Source organism: Bombina bombina, chromosome 6 (genome assembly GCF_027579735.1).
Source record: "Bombina bombina isolate aBomBom1 chromosome 6, aBomBom1.pri, whole genome shotgun sequence".
Taxonomy (NCBI): Eukaryota; Metazoa; Chordata; class Amphibia; order Anura; family Bombinatoridae; genus Bombina; species Bombina bombina.
The window spans coordinates 1,092,854,847-1,092,874,607 of NC_069504.1; the positions used below are offsets into that span (position 1 = coordinate 1,092,854,847).

Consider the following 19,761-nt stretch of genomic DNA (forward strand, 5'->3'; position numbering starts at 1 on the left):
CTGGATCTAAAAATTCTAAACAAATTCTTCAGAGTTCCATCATTCAAAATGGAAACCATTCGGACAATTTTACCAACAATCCAGGAGGGTCAATATATGACTACCGTGGACTTAAAGGATGCGTATCTGCATATTCCTATCCACGAAGATCATCATCAGTTCCTGAGGTTCGCCTTTATGGACAAACATTACCAGTTCGTGGCTCTTCCGTTCGGTTTAGCCACTGCTCCCAGAATCTTCACAAAGGTGCTAGGGTCCCTTCTAGCGGTTCTACGACCGAGGGGCATTGCTGTAGCACCTTACCTAGACGACATTCTAATCCAAGCGTCGTCTCTTTCCAAAGCAAAGGCTTATACAGACATTGTTCTAGCCTTTCTCAGATCTCACGGGTGGAAGGTGAACGTAGAAAATAGTTCCCTGTCCCCGTCAACAAGAGTTCCCTTTTTGGGAACAATAATAGATTCTTTAGAAATGAAGATTTTCCTGACAGAGGTCAGAAAGTCAAAGCTTCTAAACGCTTGTCAAGTTCTTAACTCTATTCTTCAGCCTTCCATAGCTCAGTGCATGGAAGTAGTAGGATTGATGGTTGCAGCAATGGACATAGTTCCTTTTGCTCGAATTCATCTAAGACCATTACAACTGTGCATGCTCAATCAGTAGAATGGGGACTATGCAGACTTGTCTCCCCAGATTCAAGTAGACCAGGTAACCAGGGATTCTCTCCGCTGGTGGTTGTCTCACTATCACCTGTCTCTGGGAATGAGTTTCCACAGACCAGAGTGGGTCATTGTCACGACCGATGCCAGTCTCTTAGGCTGGGGTGCGGTCTGGGACTCTGAAAGCTCAAGGTCTATGGTCTCGAGAAGAGTCTCTTCTTCCGATAAACATTTTAGAACTGAGAGCGATATTCAATGCGCTCCTGGCGTGGCCTCACCTAGCAAAGGCCAAATTCATAAGGTTCCAGTCGGACAACATGACGACTGTAGCGTACATCAATCATCAGGGGGGAACAAAGAGTTCCTTAGCGATGAGAGAGGTATCCAAGATCATCAAATGGGCGGAGGATCACTCCTGCCACCTATCTGCAATTCACATCCCAGGAGTGGACAACTGGGAGGCGGATTATTTGAGTCGTCAGACTTTTCATCCGGGGGAGTGGGAACTCCACCCGGAGGTTTTTGCCCAGTTAACTCAACAATGGGGCATTCCAGATATGGATCTGATGGCGTCTCGCCAGAACGCAAAGGTTCCTCGATACGGGTCCAGATCCAGGGATCCCAAGGCGACACTGGTGGATGCATTAGTGGCGCCTTGGTCGTTCAACCTAGCTTATGTGTTTCCACCGTTCCCTCTCCTTCCCAGGCTTGTAGCCAGGATCAAACAGGAGCAGGCCTCGGTGATTCTAATAGCCCCTGCGTGGCCACGCAGGACTTGGTATGCAGACCTGGTGAATATGTCATCGGCTCCACCATGGAAGCTACCTTTGAGGCAGGATCTTCTAGTACAAGGTCCGTTCGAACATCCAAATCGAGTCTCCAACTGACTGCTTGGAAATTGAACGCTTGATTCTATCTAAGCGTGGGTTTTCAGATTCAGTCATAGATACTCTGGTTCAAGCCAGAAAACCTGTAACTAGGAAAATTTACCATAAGATATGGCAAAAATATATCCGTTGGTGTGAATCCAAGGGATTCCCTTGGAGTAAAATTAAGATTCCTAGGATACTTTCCTTTCTCCAAGAAGGTCTGGATAAAGGTTTGTCAGCTAGTTCCTTAAAAGGACAGATATCTGCTCTGTCTGTTTTGTTACACAAACGTCTGGCAGCAGTGCCAGATGTACAGGCGTTTGTACAGGCGTTAGTTAAAATCAAGCCTGTTTACAGACCCATGACTCCTCCTTGGAGTCTAAATTTAGTTATTTCAGTTCTTCAGGGGGTTCCGTTTGAACCCATGCATTCCATAGATATTAAGTTACTATCTTGGAAAGTTCTGTTTTTGGTGGCTATTTCTTCTGCTAGAAGAGTTTCTGAATTATCTGCTTTGCAGTGTACTTCTCCCTATCTGGTATTCCATACAGATAAGGTAGTTTTACGTTCCAAGCCTGGTTTTCTTCCAAAGGTCGTTTCCAACAGGAATATTAACCAGGAAATTGTTGTTCCTTCTCTGTGTCCGAATCCAGTTTCAAAGAAGGAACGCTTGTTACACAATCTAGATGTGGTCCGTGCTTTAAAGTTCTATTTAGAAGCAACAAAGGATTTCAGACAGACATCATCCTTGTTTGTTGTCTATTCTGGTAAGAGGAGAGGGCAGAACGCTACTGCTACCTCTCTTTCTTTTTGGCTGAAAAGCATCATCCGATTGGCTTATGAGACTGCCGGACAGCAGCCTCCTGAACGAATTACAGCTCGTTCTACTAGAGCTGTGGCTTCCACATGGGCCTTCAAGAACGAGGCTTCTGTTGATCAGATCTGTAAGGCAGCGACTTGATCTTCTCTGCATACTTTTGCCAAATTTTACAAATTCGATACTTATGCTTCTTCGGAGGCTATTTTTGGGAGAAAGGTTTTGCAAGCCGTGGTGCCTTCCGTTTAGCTAACCTGGTTTGCTCTCTCCCTTCATCCGTGTCCTAAAGCTTTGGTATTGGTTCCCACAAGTAAGGATGAAGCCGTGGACCGGACACACCAATGTTGGAGAAAACAGAATTTATGTTTACCTGATAAATTTCTTTCTCCAACGGTGTGTCCGGTCCACGGCCCGCCCTGGTTTTTAATCAGGTTTGAAAAATGTCTTTCTTTATACACTACAGTCACCACGGCACCCTATAGTTTCTCCTTTTTCTCCTAAACGTCGGTCGAATGACTGGGGGGCGGAGCCAGAGGGGGAGCTATATGGACGGCTCTTGCTGGGTGCTCTCTTTGCCATTTCCTGTAGGGGAGGAGAATATCCCACAAGTAAGGATGAAGCCGTGGACCGGACACACCGTTGGAGAAAGAAATTTATCAGGTAAACATAAATTCTGTTTTTTCACAGCTAGAGGGCGTTAGCTAATGTGTGCCATATAGATAACATTGTGCTCATGCCCATGGAGTTCCTTATGAGAGGGCACTGATTGGCTAAAATGCAAGTCTGTCAAAAGAAGTGACATAAGGGGCTTAGATACAAGCTAATCACAGAGGTGAAAAGTATATTAATATAACCGTGTTGGTTATATAAAACTGGGGAATGGGTAATAAAGGGATTATCTATCTTTTTAAACCATAAAAATTCAGGAGTAGGCTATCCCTTTAAAACCCCTGAGGTTTTTCCTGATGCTGTCTTTGATATAGTTTCTAAGGAATGGTCTAAGCCAGGTAAATTCCCTTAATCCTTGTGCAAGGTTTAAGAAATTGTATCCCTTACCTGCTTCTAATATTGATCTTTGGGAAACTGTCCCTAAGGTAGATGGGGCTATTTGTATTTTGGCTAAGCCTACTACTATTCCTCTGGAGCACTGGTTTTCAAACCTGTCCTCTGGCCTCTCCAACAGGCCAGGTTTTCAGGATTACCTTGGATTAGAGAAGGTAAAATAACCATGTTTACTAATCAGCTGATTATTTCCCCCGTGCTCCAGTTCAGATATCTTCAAAATCTGGCCTTTTAGGGAGGCCTGAGGACAGGTTTAAAAACAGTGCTCTGAAGGATAGTACTTCTTTTAAGGATCCTTTAGATAGTAAATTAGAATCCTTTTATATAAGTGGTTTTTGCAAGCAGGTTACTTATTTAGGCCAGCTATTTCTATTGCTGACATTGATGCTTTTTCTTCTTTCTGACCAGTTTTCTGATGATTCTGCTATTGAATATTTTTTTTAACCTATTAGGTCCGCTTTAAGGGATACTAAACCCAAATGATTTCTCTCATGATTAAGATTCTCTTGCTATCCTTATTTGAAAATGCAGGAATGTAAGGTAAGGAGCCGGCTCATTTTTGGTTCAGCACCTGGATAGAGCTTGCTGATTGGTTTGCTACATTTAGCCACCAATCAGGAAGCGCTACCCAGGTTCTGAACCAAAATGGTTCAGCTCTTAAGCTTTCGTTCCTGCTTTTTTAAATAAAGAAGGCAAGAGAAAAAAAGAAAATTGATAATATGAAGTAAATTAGAAAGTTGCTTAAAATTCTCTGAATCATTAAAGAAAACATTTGGGTTTAGTATCCCTTTAAATGTGCTAGTTCATTTATTTGTGATGTTTTTGACATCATTAAGATTAATGCCAAATGTATGTGTTAAGCAGTTCTTCAGTTCTTTCTAGAAGAGCTTTATGGTTAAAATCTTGCTTAGCTGATATGGTTTATAAATCTAAACTTTTATCTTTCTTTTCAATGAAAGAAATTGTTTAGTTCTGAATTAGATTCTACTATTTCTACTGTTACAGGGGTAAAGGAGCTTTTCTTCCTCAGGGCAAGAAGTCCAGGGGTATGTCTAAACCTTCTAATCGCTTTCGTCAGAACAAGGAACAAAAATCTGATTCCTCCTTTCGTATGCAAGGTCCCTCTGGTACTGCATGGAAGCCCAGTTCCAACTGGAACAGAATAGCTAAGAAGACAGAAAGTGCAGGGAGAGGAGGAGGTGTCGTAAAAATCATGAGGGGGGCTTAGGTAACAGGCAGACAGTGTCCAGTGTAGGAGAACAGACAGGGGAAATATATAGCTATACATAGAGCATATCCTGACATAATGTTATATATCAACATTAAATCAATATCTATAAAGATGTGAAATTGTATATACAGGGGCAATACAAAAGTTAAAAAAAAGTGTGGACATAGGCTTACCTGTGTACCCTTTGTATAAAGAATGTGGAATATACAATGTAATGTGTAATGTAACTTGTTTAATTCTGGACTAAATGTGTTCTCTGGATTCTTAACACATTATCAAAAATTTTTGTAATCTACTTTCATTTAGTCAATTACATTGTATATTCCACATTCTTTATACAAAGGGTACACAGGTAAGCCTATGTCCACACTTTTTTTTAACTTTTGTATTCCCCCTGTATATACAATTTCACATCTTTATAGATATTGATTTAATGTTGATATATAACATTATGTCAGGATATGCTCTATGTATAGCTATATATTTCCCCTGTCTGTTCTCCTACACTGGACACTGTCCGTCTGTTACCTAAGCCCCCCTCATGATTTTTACGACACCTCCTCCTCTCCCTGCACTTTCTGTCTTCTTAGCTATTCTGTGTTTTAAGATATAATCTGTAAATTCCATTGAATTGGTCAGTATTGCTTTAGACTTGATAAAGGAAGGAACTCTTCCGAAAGCTTGTCAACTTATAAATGTATAGTTAGTCCAATAAAAAAGTATTATTGCTCAATGCAATACTCTTGTTATTTTGATATCTAAATCTCTGGACTAACACGGCTACTATAATCAACGTGTGTATATATAGATAGCGTGTGTATGTATGTATATTTATGTTTGTATATAAATGCTACTTCCATGAGCTGGGTTTAATTATTATTATTTTGCTCTTTATAGATATATTGCATATGACGCATCTTGCAGGCAAGCAAAGTAAGAACATCTTCACGGCCACACATACCATGACAATGGGTTTAGACGCAACGCATGCAGTTGTTGGGTTCAAAGCACATCTTATTCGTTTAATAGGAAATTTGTGCTATGAGAACAAAGAAAATCAAGACAAGGTAACAAATAAAAGCTTATCTGGCATGTTAGTTAGACTTGTGAATGCTTTTCATGTTTCATTTGCTATGGTGGACAAATATACTCAGTGTAAGAATGTAACTCTTCTTATTGTATTGGTTTCACACAGTGACAATGGATTTTCTCCATTAAATGTTGGCCATGTTGTTTTTTATTATAGCTAAACTCTTTAAATTGGCCTTTCAAACAGATTCATTTTGTGATAAATAATTGTCCCCGATTGTTTTCTGTTGTGAGATATCTGCTAAATTACACATTACTTCCTGTTTTTCTCTTATGCAATTGTTGCTGCACAGTGGATTTAGGATTTATCTCAACTATCTGAGGTGGAAGCTTATATGTTGCCCTTTGCAAATTACCATTATATTGGCTCCTCCTTCACATTGTTTTTCACAAGGACATTTCTCATTGACCTAATTTTCAGATTAATAAATGTGTGTTCCAGACATCTCAAGAGTTGGTTGAGGCTGTTCAGTGCTTTTTTAGGTTATTGTTAATACTTGAAATTGTATTCTGGGGTGTATGGGGAGCCAGTGTAGAGACCGGCAGAGCAAAGCAGTTGATGTAGATTGGCGACTTAGGTGGATGATTTTAGCTGAAGCATTTACAATAGATTGGAGGGAGAAGAGGCTGTGTTATGGAAGCAGATTGCAATAGTCAGTGTTTACAAATGAAGGAATGAAATTGTATTTGTGCAGTGTTTTGAGTAAGGAAAGGACAAATTCTGGAAATATTGCGTATGTGTTTATGTATGTTATCCATTAGCAAGAGCACTAGATGCCAGCATTATTTCCTGCCATGTAATGTACCACACACGTACCTAGGTTCCACAACAAAGAATACAATGTGAACAAAGCAAATTTTATAAATTGGAAACTTTTTAAAAATGTTATGCTTTGTCTGAAACACCAGACATTTTTTTCTTTTTGATGTTCATATCCCTTAAAACAACTGTGCCGTACACTTTCATTATTTATCCTGCACTCTTTTCCTGTAATTTAAAGGGACATTCTGGTCAAAAATTAAATGCACATAGATGAATTACATCTTTGAATAGAAATATATTTGTAATATACTTGTATTGGCAAAAACACTTCTAGTAAAAGTTATCACTGTTTTAGTGTTAACATTTTTCTCTGCACGTGCATGTGAGGCATAGCTAGATATTCTCTGTGCACCTGTATTTTAAATAATGCAGCTGCTTAGTGCATCAGTGGGGCTTGTATCATGTCAGCAATTAACAAATTGAGTCGTTACCAGATGGTACAAGCACCTTAGGCTCTCTGAGCAAGTGCTGTGTATAAAATGCTGGTGCACGGTGCATACTTAAATACACTAGCTTTTATTAGAAGCATTTTTGCTAAAACATAAATATTACACAAATGCTTCTATTCAAAACTGAAATGCATCCATGTGGATTCCACTTTTGGCTGGGATGTCCCTTTAAGTCTGAATATTGGTGATATTACATTGACACACGTATATCTTTCTGATTTTTGGTTTATCTTTTCTGCTGAAGCCAAATAATGTGACTGTGTAAAGAGGGATTATCTATGACCACACCAGTAAAATGTATGGCTAAAAGGATATGGTTCTGGTTATAGATATAGCCGGTGTCCTTTTTTGCATCTAAGTATTATTAGAATATTTTCTAAAAAAGGAAAGTGATTGTCCCTGATTCATACAGTTGGGTAACACATTACCACCTATAGGACTTTCTGTTGGTGCTGTTGCACTTATGTTTTATAAGTGCACAAGTATAGATTAATTAGCTGATTTCAGTTGCAGTGTCCGCTTATGCTAATGATAGCAAATGTTAGTATAAAGTAAATTGTTTTGTAGTTGTTAAAGCCAATTTAGGGCAGGCTTATCCTTGAGAAGTTAGCAGGTGCATTTTTGAGAGTTAGAAACTGTTCTATTTTCAGAATTGCATTTCATGAAAAGGGGGCAAAATAAATTATACAATGATATTACATAGTTGTTTCATTATGCAGAACTAAAGATTTTATATATAACGTTCAAAGTTCTTACTGTCCCTTTTAGTCCTTCAGTGTAATGTAATTCAGTGGAAGACAAACATTTATTCACAATGTGCTCTCTACAAAAGCCCTTTGGTCGAAATTTCATAACTGTTTGCCCTGGGCTTAACATATCACAGCCCTTCCCACTGACAACAGTTTACACCAGAAGCCCCTTTTTCTGCTGGAGGGGTTTGTATCTCATTGCAAACTTCTTTAACTTAAAAAAAAAAAAAAAAAAAGGATTAGGCAAATACTTAGAAGTGCTCTAGTGCACTTAGACCTTCAAAGCCTTAAGGAAATCAAATGTATTGCTGAATTATTCAAATAATGTATTATGAAATAATGAAAAATGTCACTTTTTTCTGTAGTGCATTTTAATAACTTCTTTTACAGATAATGCTTTTTTAACTTTGTGCACATGGAGAACCACGTATGTAAAAATAATACCTGGAAACCTGCATTCTTTAAAAATGTTTTGTAGTGTAATAGCACACTGACCCTTGCATTGTGCACACCTCATTCAATTATAGGGGGGGGGGCAACCTCCAATAAAACATAATATCTCTCTAGAAAGCAGGATCTTGTAGGGCTAGTAATGAAGGAGTTTTTATTTGTAAACTGGAGAATTGCTTAGATCACATGGCTTCATCTGTGTCTGTTTTTCTGCTGCTTTACCTGTGTATGGACAGGAAGTAGGAAGAATGCAGCGTATAACAGAATTTAAAGTGAATGTAAATTTTGATGATAAAGTGCCCGGTCGATTAAAAACAGGGGCACTTTAATTCATCAAAATTTACATTTCTCCTACATTGGTGTGTCCGGTCCACGGCTTCATCCTTACTTGTGGGAATATTCTCTTCCCTAACAGGAAATGGCAAAGAGAGCACAGCTGCCCATATAGCTCCCCCTCTGGCTCTGCCCCCCAGTCATTCTCTTTGCCGCTCTGAACAAGTAGCATCTCCACGGGGATGGTAAAGAGTATGTGGTGTTAGTTGTAGTTTTATTTCTTCTATCAAGAGTTTGTTATTTTAAAATAGTGCCGGTTTGTACTATTTACTCTACAACAGAAAGTGATGAAGAGTTCTGTTAAAAGAGGAGTATGATTTTAGCAACAGTAACTAAAATCCATTGCTGTTCCTACGCAGGACTGTTGAAACCAGAGAACTTCAGTTGGGGGAACAGTTTGCAGACTTTTCTGCTCCAGGTATGACTAGTCTCTTTTCTAACAAGACATAGTAATGCTAGAAGACTGTCATTTTCCCTTATGGGATCGGTAAGCCATTTTCTTAGACTCATAACAGAATGAAGGCTTATAAATGGGCTATATACTGGTTGACACTATTATGGGCTAAATCGATTGATGTATATAATATTTATATGACTTTTGGAGTGTTTTGTGACTTTGAAACACTTTTGGGAAAGTTTTTATTACGCCTGGCAGTTGTTTAGACACCTAATCTAGTCAGGAAGGCCCCTTCACTCTGGTATGCAGAGGGAGGAGGCCTCATTTTCGCGCCTCAGTTGCGCAGTTACTTCTGGAAGCAGTGCATGCAGCTTCATGTGAGAGGGTCCTGTGGCCATAAAAACGATTTTAAGAAGGCTTATTTCTGTGGTGAATAACCCCCAAGGAAGGTAAAAGCCACAGCAAAGGCTTTGGCAGGGACTGTAGTGGGTTTAAACTGGTAAATTGAACAATTAGCTCCGGTTTGCTCATTTAAGGGGTTAAAGACTTGAAATTTGGTGTGCAATACTTTCAAAGCATTAAGACACTAGGGTGCAAAATTGTAAAGATCGGATATTTCCTTCATAGTTTTTCAAACATTCAGAAATAAAGTGTACTCTTTTTATTATTTAAAGAGACAGTAACGGTTTTGTTTAAAAACGGTTTTATTGCATTAATAGCCTGCCTAAGTCTGTCTAACATGTCTATACCTTCAGATAGCATATGTTCTGTGTGTATGGAGGTCAAGGTGGTTCCCCCTTTAAATGTATGTGAAAATTGTGCCATGGCGTCCAAACAAAGTAAGGACAGTACTGTCACATTTAATAAGGTTGCCCAAGATGATTCTTCAAATGAAGGTAGTGGGGATAGTTCATCATCCTCTCCTTCTGTGACAACACCAGTTATGCCCGCACAGGCGACACCTAGTACATCTAGCGCGCCAATGCTTGTTACTATGCAGCAATTAACTGCAGTAATGGATAATTCTATAGCAAATCTTTTATCCAAACTGCCAGCATTTCCCAGAAAGCGTGATTGCTCAGTTTTAAATACAGAGGATGAGCAAGTGGGCGCTGACGATAATTTATCTGTAATACCCTCACAACAGTCTGAATTGGCACTGAGGGAGGGTCTGTCTGAGGGAGAAATTTCTGATTCAGGAAAAGTTTCTCAGCAGGCAGAACCTGATATTGTGGCGTTTAAATTTAAGTTAGAACATCTCCGCGCCCTGCTTAAGGAGGTGTTAACTACTCTTGACGATTGTGACTCTCTGGTGATTCCAGAGAAATTGTGCAAAATTGACAAATTCCTAGAGGTCCCTGTGCACGCTGATGCCTTTCCGATACCCAAGAGGGTGGCGGACATAGTGACCAAGGAGTGGGAGAAGCCAGGTATACCTTTTTGTCCCACCTCCTATATTTAAGAAAATGTTCCCCATTGTCGACCCCAGAAGGGACGCATGGCAAACAGTCCCTAAGGTTGAGGGGGCAGTTTCTACGTTGGCCAAGCGCACGACTATTCCCATTGAGGACAGTTGTGCTTTCAAAGATTCCATGGATAAAAAATTGGAAGGATTGCTTAAAAAGATATTTGTTCAGCAAGGTTTCCTTCTCCAACCAATTTCGTGCATTATTCCTGTCACAACGGCGGCGTCTTTTTGGTTCGAGGAACTAGAAAATTCGCTCCATAAGGAGACTCCATATGAGGATGTCATGGACAGAATTCACGCACTAAAGTTGGCTAATTCCTTTATTTTAGATGCCGCTTTTCAATTGGCAAAATTAGCGGCGAAAAATTCAGGTTTTGCAATCGTGGCGCGCAGAGCGCTTTGGCTAAAATCTTGGTCGGCGGATGTGTCGTCCAAGACAAAACTGCTTAATATTCCTTTCAAAGGTAAGACCCTTTTTGGGCCAGAATTGAAGGAGATTATTTCAGACATCACTGGGGGGAAGGGCCATGCCCTCCCACAGGATAGGCCTTTCAAGGCTAAGAACAAATCTAATTTTCGTTCCTTTCGCAATTTCAGGAACGGACCGTCCCCTAACTCGGCAGCCTCTAGACAAGAGGGTAACGCTTCCCAGCCTAAACCAGCATGGAAACCAATGCAAGGCTGGAACAAGGGTAAACAGGCCAAGAATCCTGCTGCTGCTACCAAGAAAGCATGAAGGGGTAGCCCACGATCCGGTACCGGATCTAGTAGGGGGCAGACTTTCTCTCTTTGCTCAGGCTTGGGCAAGAGATGTTCCGGATCCCTGGGCACTAGAAATAGTCTCTCAGGGGTATCTTCTAGAGTTCAAGGAACTTCCTCCAAGGGGAAGGTTCCATATGTCTCGCTTATCTTCAGACCAGATAAAGAGACAGGCATTCTTACATTGCGTAGGAGACCTATTAAAGATGGGAGTGATACACCCAGTTCCGACAGCGGTACAAGGTCTGGGGTTTTACTCAAACCTGTTTGTAGTTCCCAAAAAAGAGGAAACTTTCAGGCCAATTCTGGATTTAAAAATTCTAAACAAATTGCTCAGAGTTCCATCATTCAAAATGAAAACCCTTCGAACGATTTTACCAACAATCCAGGAGGGTCAATACATATTCCTATCCACAAAGATCATCATCAGTTCCTAAGGTTCGCCTTTCTGGACAAATATTACCAGTTTGTGGCTCTTCCGTTCAGTTTAGCCACTGCTCCCAGAATTTTCACAAAGGTGCTAGAATCCCTGCTAGCGGTTCTAAGACCGAGGGGCATTGCGGTGGCACCTTACTTAGACGACATCCTAATCCAAGCGTCGTCCCTTTCCAGATCAAGGGCTCATACAGACATTGTATTAGCCTTTCTCAGGTCTCACGGGTGGAAGGTGAACGTAGAAAAGAGTTCCCTGTCCCCGTCTACAAAAGTTCCCTTTCTGGGAACAATAATAGATTCTGTAGAAATGAAGATCTTTCTGACAGAGGTCAGAAAATTAAAACTTCTAAACGCTTGTCAAGTTCTTCAATCTATTCCTCAACCTTCCATAGCTCAGTGCATGGAGGTAATAGGACTAATGGTTGCAGCAATGGACGTGGTTCCTTTTGCTCGAATTCATCTAAGACCATTGCAACTGTGCATGCTCAAACAGTGGAATGGGGATTATGCAGACTTGTCTCCCCAGATTCAAGTAGACAAGGTAACCAGAGACTCGCTCCGCTGGTGGTTGACTCAGGATCACCTGTCTCAGGGAATGAGTTTCCGCAGACCAGAGTGGGTCATCGTCACGACCGACGCCAGTCTCTTAGGCTGGGGCGTAGTCTGGGACTCCCTGAAAGCTCAGAGTCTATGGTCTCGGGAAGAGTCCCTTCTCCCGATAAACATTTTGGAACTGAGAGCGATATTCAATGCGCTCCTGGCCTGGCCTCACCTAGCGAAGGCCAGATTCATAAGATTTCAGTCGGACAACATGACGACTGTAGCGTACATCAATCATCAGGGGGGAACAAAGAGTTCCTTGGCGATGACAGAGGTATCCAAGATCATAAAATGGGCGGAGGATCACTCCTGCCACCTATCTGCAATCCACATCCCAGGAGTAGACAACTGGGAGGCGGATTATTTGAGTCGTCAGACTTTCCATACGGGGGAGTGGGAGCTCCACCCGGAGGTCTTTGCCCAGTTAACTCAACTATGGGGCACTCCGGATATGGATCTGATGGCGTCTCGTCAGAACTTCAAAGTTCCTCAATACGGGTCCAGATCCAGGGATCCCAGGGCGACACTAGTGGATGCATTAGTGGCGCCTTGGTCGTTCAATCTAGCTTATGTGTTTCCACCGTTCCCTCTCCTTCCCAGGTTGGTAGCCAGGATCAAACAGGAGAAGGCCTCGGTGATCCTAATAGCTCCTGCGTGGCCACGCAGGACTTGGTATGCAGACCTGGTGAATATGTAATCGGCTCCACCATGGAAGCTACCTTTGAGACAGGATCTTCTAGTACAAGGTCCATTCGAACATCCAAATCTAGTCTCTCTGCAACTGACTGCTTGGAAATTGAACGCTTGATTCTATCTAAGCGTGGGTTTTCAGATTCAGTTATAGATACTCTGGTTCAAGCCAGAAAGCCTGTGACTAGGAAGATTTACCATAAGATATGGCACAAATATATCCGTTGGTGCGAATCCAAGGGTTTTTCTTGGAGTAAAATCAAAATTCCTAGGATTCTTTCCTTTCTCCAAGAGGGTTTGGAGAAAGGTCTTTCAGCTAGTTCTCTAAAGGGACAGATATCTGCTCTGTCTGTCTTGTTGCACAAACGTCTGGCAGCCGTGCCAGATGTACAAGCGTTTGTACAGGCGTTAGTCAGAATCAAGCCTGTTTACAGACCTATGACTCCTCCATGGAGTCTAAACTTAGTTCTTTCAGTTCTTCAAGGGGTTCCGTTTGAACCCTTACATTCCATAGATATTACTATTCCAAGATGTTACTATCTTGGAAAGCTCTGTTTTTGGTTGCTATTCTTCTGCCAGAAGAGTTTCTGAATTATCTGCTTTGCAGTGTACTTCTCCCTATCTGGTATTTCATGCAGATAAGGTAGTTTTACGTACCAAACCTGGTTTTCTTCCAAAAGTGGTTTCCAACAGGAATATTAACCAGGAAATGGTTGTTCCTTCTCTATGTCCGAATCCAGTTTCAAAGAAGGAACGTTTGTTACACAACCTAGATGTGGTCCGTGCTTTAAAATTCTATTTAGAAGCAACAAAGGATTTCAGACAAACATCATCTTTGTTTGTCGTTTATTCTGGTAAGAGGAGAGGGCAGAAAGCTACTGCTACCTCTCTTTCTTTTTGGCTGAAAAGCATCATCCGATTGGCTTTTGAGACTGCCGGACGGCAGCCTCCTGAACGAATTACAGCTCATTCTACTGGAGCTGTGGCTTCCACATGGGCCTTCAGGAACGAGGCTTCTGTTGATCAGATCTGTAAGGCAGCGACTTGGTCTTCTCTGCATACTTTTGCCAAATTTTACAAATTCGATACTTATGCTTCTTCGGAGGCTGTTTTTGGGAGACAGGTTTTGCAAGCCGTGGTGCCTTCCGTTTAGGTAACCTGACTTGCTCCCTCCCTTCATCCGTGTCCTAAAGCTTTGGGATTGGTTCCCACAAGTAAGGATGAAGCCGTGGACCGGACACACCAATTTAGGAGAAAACAGAATTTATGTTTACCTGATAAATTTCTTTCTCCTACGTTGTGTCCGGTCCACGGCCCACCCTGGCTTTTAGTCAGGTTTAAAAATTTTTATTCCATACACTACAGTCACCACGGCACCCTATAGTTTCTCCTTTTTCTCCCAACCGTCGGTCGAATGACTGGGGGGCGGAGCCAGAGGGGGAGCTATATGGGCAGCTTTTGCTGTGCTCTCTTTGCCATTTCCTGTTAGGGAAGAGAATATTCCCACAAGTAAGGATGAAGCCGTGGACCGGACACACCGTAGGAGAAAGAAATTTATCAGGTAAACATAAATTCTGTTTTCACTCGTGTTGTGAAAATACTTACCTTTTAATCTTGACCGCCGCTGCATTGCTTCCTCTGCCCGTTGCAAAGCCTCTTCCTGGGGGGCGCGTGACGTAGGAAGAGGCTTGAGACGACCGGGGGAAGCTGGAGCGGCTGTCAAGTTTAAAAGGTAAGTATTTTCACAACACGAGTGAAATGTAAATTTTGATGAATTAAAGTGCCCCTGTTTTTAATCAAATTTTTAAAAAAACGGGCAGTTTATCATCAAAATTTACATTCACTTTAACTCTTGGTTACAGAAGTGGGGGAAGGGAGAGAGGATATGGTTTTGTTAGCCATTAAAGATCTGTTTCACACGATAGTAGATTGTACAAGAGGTATGGTTTGCATTTGGATTTTAAAGAGACTAGATTTCTGAGTACATATTTTAAAAATGTCATTAATGACAATTTAAACTAGAGAAGGGAGACTGTGTTAATATTACCAAACTGTCCCGCAGAGCATGATAAATGTGTTAACCAAAGTTTACATTCTAGTGTATTTAAAGGGAAACTGAACCCAAAATTTTTCTTTCGTGATTCAGATAGAGCATGCAATTTCTTTCATGTAATTAGCAAGAGTCCATGAGCTAGTGACGTATGGGATATACATTCCTACCAGGAGGGGCAAAGTTTCCCAAACCTTAAAATGCCTATAAATACACCCCTCACCACACCCACAATTCAGTTTTACAAACTTTGCCTCCTATGGAGGTGGTGAAGTAAGTTTGTGCTAGATTCTACGTTGATATGCGCTCCGCAGCAGGTTGGAGCCCGGTTTTCCTCTCAGCGTGCAGTCAATGTCAGAGGGATGTGAGGAGAGTATTGCCTATTTGAATGCAATGATCTCCTTCTACGGGGTCTATTTCATAGGTTCTCTGTTATCGGTCGTAGAGATTCATCTCTTACCTCCCTTTTCAGATCGACGATATACTCTTATATATATATATACCATTACCTCTGCTGATTTTCGTTTCAGTACTGGTTTGGCTTTCTACAACATGTAGATGAGTGTCCTGGGGTAAGTAAGTAAGCTTATTTTCTATGACACTCTAAGCTATGGTTAGGCACTTTTTTATAAAGTTCTAAATATATGTATTCAAACATTTATTTGCCTTGACTCAGGATGTTCAACATTCCTTATTTTCAGACAGTCAGTTTCATACTTGGGATAATGCATTTGAATCAATCATTTTTTCTTACCTTAAAAAATTTGACTTTTTCCCTGTGGGCTGTTAGGCTCGCGGGGGCTGAAAATGCTTCATTTTATAGAAACTTAAAGCCAGCTCCTAAGTACCCATGAAGGTGCGGCCCTCATTCCAGCTCAGCTGGTATGGGGCAGATTACGTTTTCTTCAAAGAAATTTGGATCAATTCCGTTCACAATATCTGGTTTCAGAACATTGTTTCAGAAAGGAACAGAATTGGCTTCAAGTTAAGGCCTCCTGCAAAGAGATTTTTTTCTTTCCCGTGTCCCAGTAAACACAGCAAAGGCTCAGCATTTCTGAAATGTGTTTCAGATCTAGAGTTGGCTGGAGTAATTATGCCAGTTCCAGTTCTGGAACAGGGGCTGGGGTTTTATTCTATCTTTTCATTGTACCAAAGAAGGTCAATTCTTTCAGACCAGTTCCGGATCTATCAATATTGAATCGTTATGTAAGGATACCAACATTCAAGATGGTAACTGTAGGACTATCCTGCCTTTTGTTTAGCAAGGGCATTATATGTCTACAATAGATTTACAGGATGCATATCTGCATATTCCGATTCATCCAGATCACTTTTAGTTTCTGAGATTCTCTTTTTAGACAAGCATTACCAGTTTTGTGGCTCTACCGTTTGGCCTAGCATCAGCTCCAAGAATTTTTTCAAAGGTTCTCAGTGCCCTTCTGTCTGTAATCAGAAAACAGGGTTTTGGTATTTCCTTATTTGGACGATATCTTGGTACTTGCTCAGTCTTCACATTTTCGCAGAATCTCATACGAATCGACTTGTGTTGTTTCTTCAAGATCATGGTTGGAGGATCAATTTACCAAAAAGTTAATTGATTCCTCAGACAAGGGTAACCTTTTTAGGTTTCCAGATAGATTCAGTGTCTATGACTCTGTCCTTGTCAGACAAGAGAAGTTTAACATTGATATCAGCTTGTCAAAACCTTCAGTCACAATCATTCCCTTTGGTAGCCTTATGCATGGAAATTCTAGGTCTTAGGACTGCCGCATCGGATGCGATCACCTTTGCTCGTTTTCACATGCGACCTCTTCAGCTCTGTATGCTGAATCAATGGTGCAGGGATTACACAAAGATATCTCAATTAATATCTTTAAACCGATTATACGACACTCTCTGACGTGGTGGACAGATCACCATCGTTTAGTTCAGGGGGCTTCTTTGTTCTTCCGACCTGGACTATAATCTCAACAGATGCAAGTCTTACAGGTTGGGGAGCTGTGTGGGGTCTCTGACGGCACAAGGGGTTTGAGAATCTCAGGAGGTGAGATTACCGATCAATATTTGGAACTCCGTGCAATTTTCAGAGCTCTTCAGTCTTGGCCTCTTCTGAAGAGAGAGTTGTTCATTTGTTTTCAGATAGACAATGTCACAACTGTGGCATACATCAATCATCAAGGAGGGACTCACAGTCCTCTGGCTATGAAAGAAGTATCTCGAATTCTGGTTTGGGCGGAATCCAGCTCCTGTCTAATCTCTGCGGTTCATATCCCAGGTATAGACAATTGGGAAGCGGATTATCTCAGTCGCCAAACGTTGCATCCGGGCGAATGGTCTCTTCACCCAGAGGTATTTCTTCAGATTGTTCAAATGTGGGAACTCCCAGAAATAGATCTGATGGCTTCTCATCTAAACAAGAAACTTCCCTGGTATCTGTCCAGATCCCGGGATCCTCGGGCGGAGGCAGTGGATGCATTATCACTTCCTTGGAAGTATCATCCTGCCTATATCTTTCCGCCTCTAGTTCTTCTTCCTAAAGTATTCTCCAAGATTCTACAGGAATGCTCGTTTGTCCTGCTGGTAGCTCCAGCATGGCCTCACAGGTTTTGGTATGCGGATCTTGTCCGGATGGCCTCTTGCCAGCTGTGGACTCTTCCGTTAAGACCAGACTTTCTGTCGCAAGGTCCTTTCTTCCATCAGGATCTCAAATCCTTAAATTTTAAGGTATGGAGTTTGAACACTTGATTCTTGGTCAAGGAGGTTTCTCTGACTCTGTGATTAATACTATGTGACAGGCTCTTAAATCTTTATCTAGAGAGATATATTATAGTGTCTGGAAGACTTATATTTCTTAGTGTCTTTCTCATCATTTTTCTTTGCATTCTTTTTGAATACCGAGAATTTTACATTTTCTTCAGGATGGTTTAGATAACGGTTTGTCCGCAAGTTCCTTGAATGGTCAAATCTCTGCTCTTTCTGTTCTTTTTCACAGAAAGTTTGCTAATCTTCCTGATATTCATTGTTTTGTACAAGCTTTGGTTCGTATAAAACCTGTCTTTAAGTCAATTTCTCCTCCTTGGAGTTTGAATTTGGTTCTGGGGGGCTCTTCAAGCTCCTCCTTTTGAACCCATGTATTCTTTGGTCATTAAATTACTTTCTTGGAAAGTTTTGTTTCTTTTGGCCATCTCTTCTACCAGAAGAGTTTCTGAATTATCTGCTCTTTCTTGTGAGTCTCCTTTTCTGATTTTTCATCAGGATAAGGCGGTGCTGCAAACTTCTTTTGAATTTTTTACCTAAGGTTGTGAATTCTAACAACATTAGTAGAGAAATTGTGGTTCCTTCATTGTGTCCTAATCCTATGAATTCTAAGGAGAAATCATTGCATTCTTGGATGCTGTTAGAGCTTTGTATTATTATGTTGAAGCTACTAAGTCTTTCCGAAAGACTTCTAGTCTATTTGTCATCTTTTCCGGTTCTAGAAAAGGCCAGGAAGCTTCTGCCATTTCTTTGGCATCTTGGTTGAAATCTTTATTTCATCATGCCTATGTCGAGTCGGGTAAAATTCCGCCTCAAAGGATTACAGCTCATTCTACTAGGTCAGTTTCTACTTCCTGGGCGTTTAGGAATGAAGCTTCGGTTGATCAAATTTGCAAAGCAGCAACTTGGTCCTCTTTGCATACTTTTACTAAATTCTACCATTTTGATGTGTTTTCTTCTTCTGAAGCAGTTTTTGGTAGAAAAGTACTTCAGGCAGTGGTTTCAGTTTGAATCTTCTGTTTGTTTTTCATTAAACTTTATTTTGGGTGTGGATTATTTTCAGCAGGAATTGGCTGTCTTTATTTTATCCCTCCCTCTCTAGTGACTCTTGTGTGGAAAGATCCACATCTTGGGTAGTCATTATCCCATACGTCACTAGCTCATGGACTCTTGCTAATTACATGAAAGAAAACATAATTTATGTAAGAACTTACCTGATAAATTCATTTCTTTCATATTAGCAAGAGTCCATGAGGCCCGCCCTTTTTTGTGGTGGTTATGATTTTTTTATAAAGCACAATTATTCCAATTCCTTATTTTATATGCTTTCGCACTTTTTTCTTATCACCCCACTTCTTGGCTATTCTTTAAACTGAATTGTGGGTGTGGTGAGGGGTGTATTTATAGGCATTTTAAGGTTTGGGAAACTTTGCCCCTCCTGGTAGGAATGTATATCCCATACGTCACTAGCTCATGGACTCTTGCTAATATGAAAGAAATGAATTTATCAGGTAAGTTCTTACATAAATTATGTTTCTTTCATGTAATTAGCAAGAGTCCATGAGCTAGTGACGTATGGGATATACATTCCTACCAGGAGGGGCAAAGTTTCCCAAACCTCAAAATGCCTATAAATACACCCCTCACCACACCCACAATTCAGTTTTACAAACTTTGCCTCCTATGGAGGTGGTGAAGTAAGTTTGTGCTAGATTCTACGTTGATATGCGCTCCGCAGCAAGTTGGAGCCCGGTTTTCCTCTCAGCGTGCAGTGAATGTCAGAGGGATGTGAGGAGAGTATTGCCTATTTTGAATGCAGTGATCTCCTTCTACGGGGTCTATTTCATAGGTTCTCTGTTATCGGTCGTAGAGATTCATCTCTTACCTCCCTTTTCAGATCGACGATATACTCTTATTTATATACCATTACCTCTGCTGATTTTCGTTTCAGTACTGGTTTGGCTTTCTACAAACCTGTAGATGAGTGTCCTGGGGTAAGTAAATCTTATTTTCTGTGACACTCTAAGCTATGGTTGGGCACTTTATTTGTAAAGTTCTAAATATATGTATTCAAACA

General features: G+C 41.0%; 1 protein-coding gene across 1 annotated transcript in view; it reads left to right on the top strand.

Annotated features, from left to right (window-relative positions):
* Positions 1-19,761, top strand: part of ATXN10 (ataxin 10) — a gene marked incomplete in the record, with an annotated part of 986,216 nt that overhangs the window by 502,199 nt on the left and 464,256 nt on the right. Inside the window, 1 exon segment of the mRNA XM_053719008.1 lies at positions 5,533-5,702. Coding sequence (XP_053574983.1) covers positions 5,533-5,702 — 170 coding nt within the window.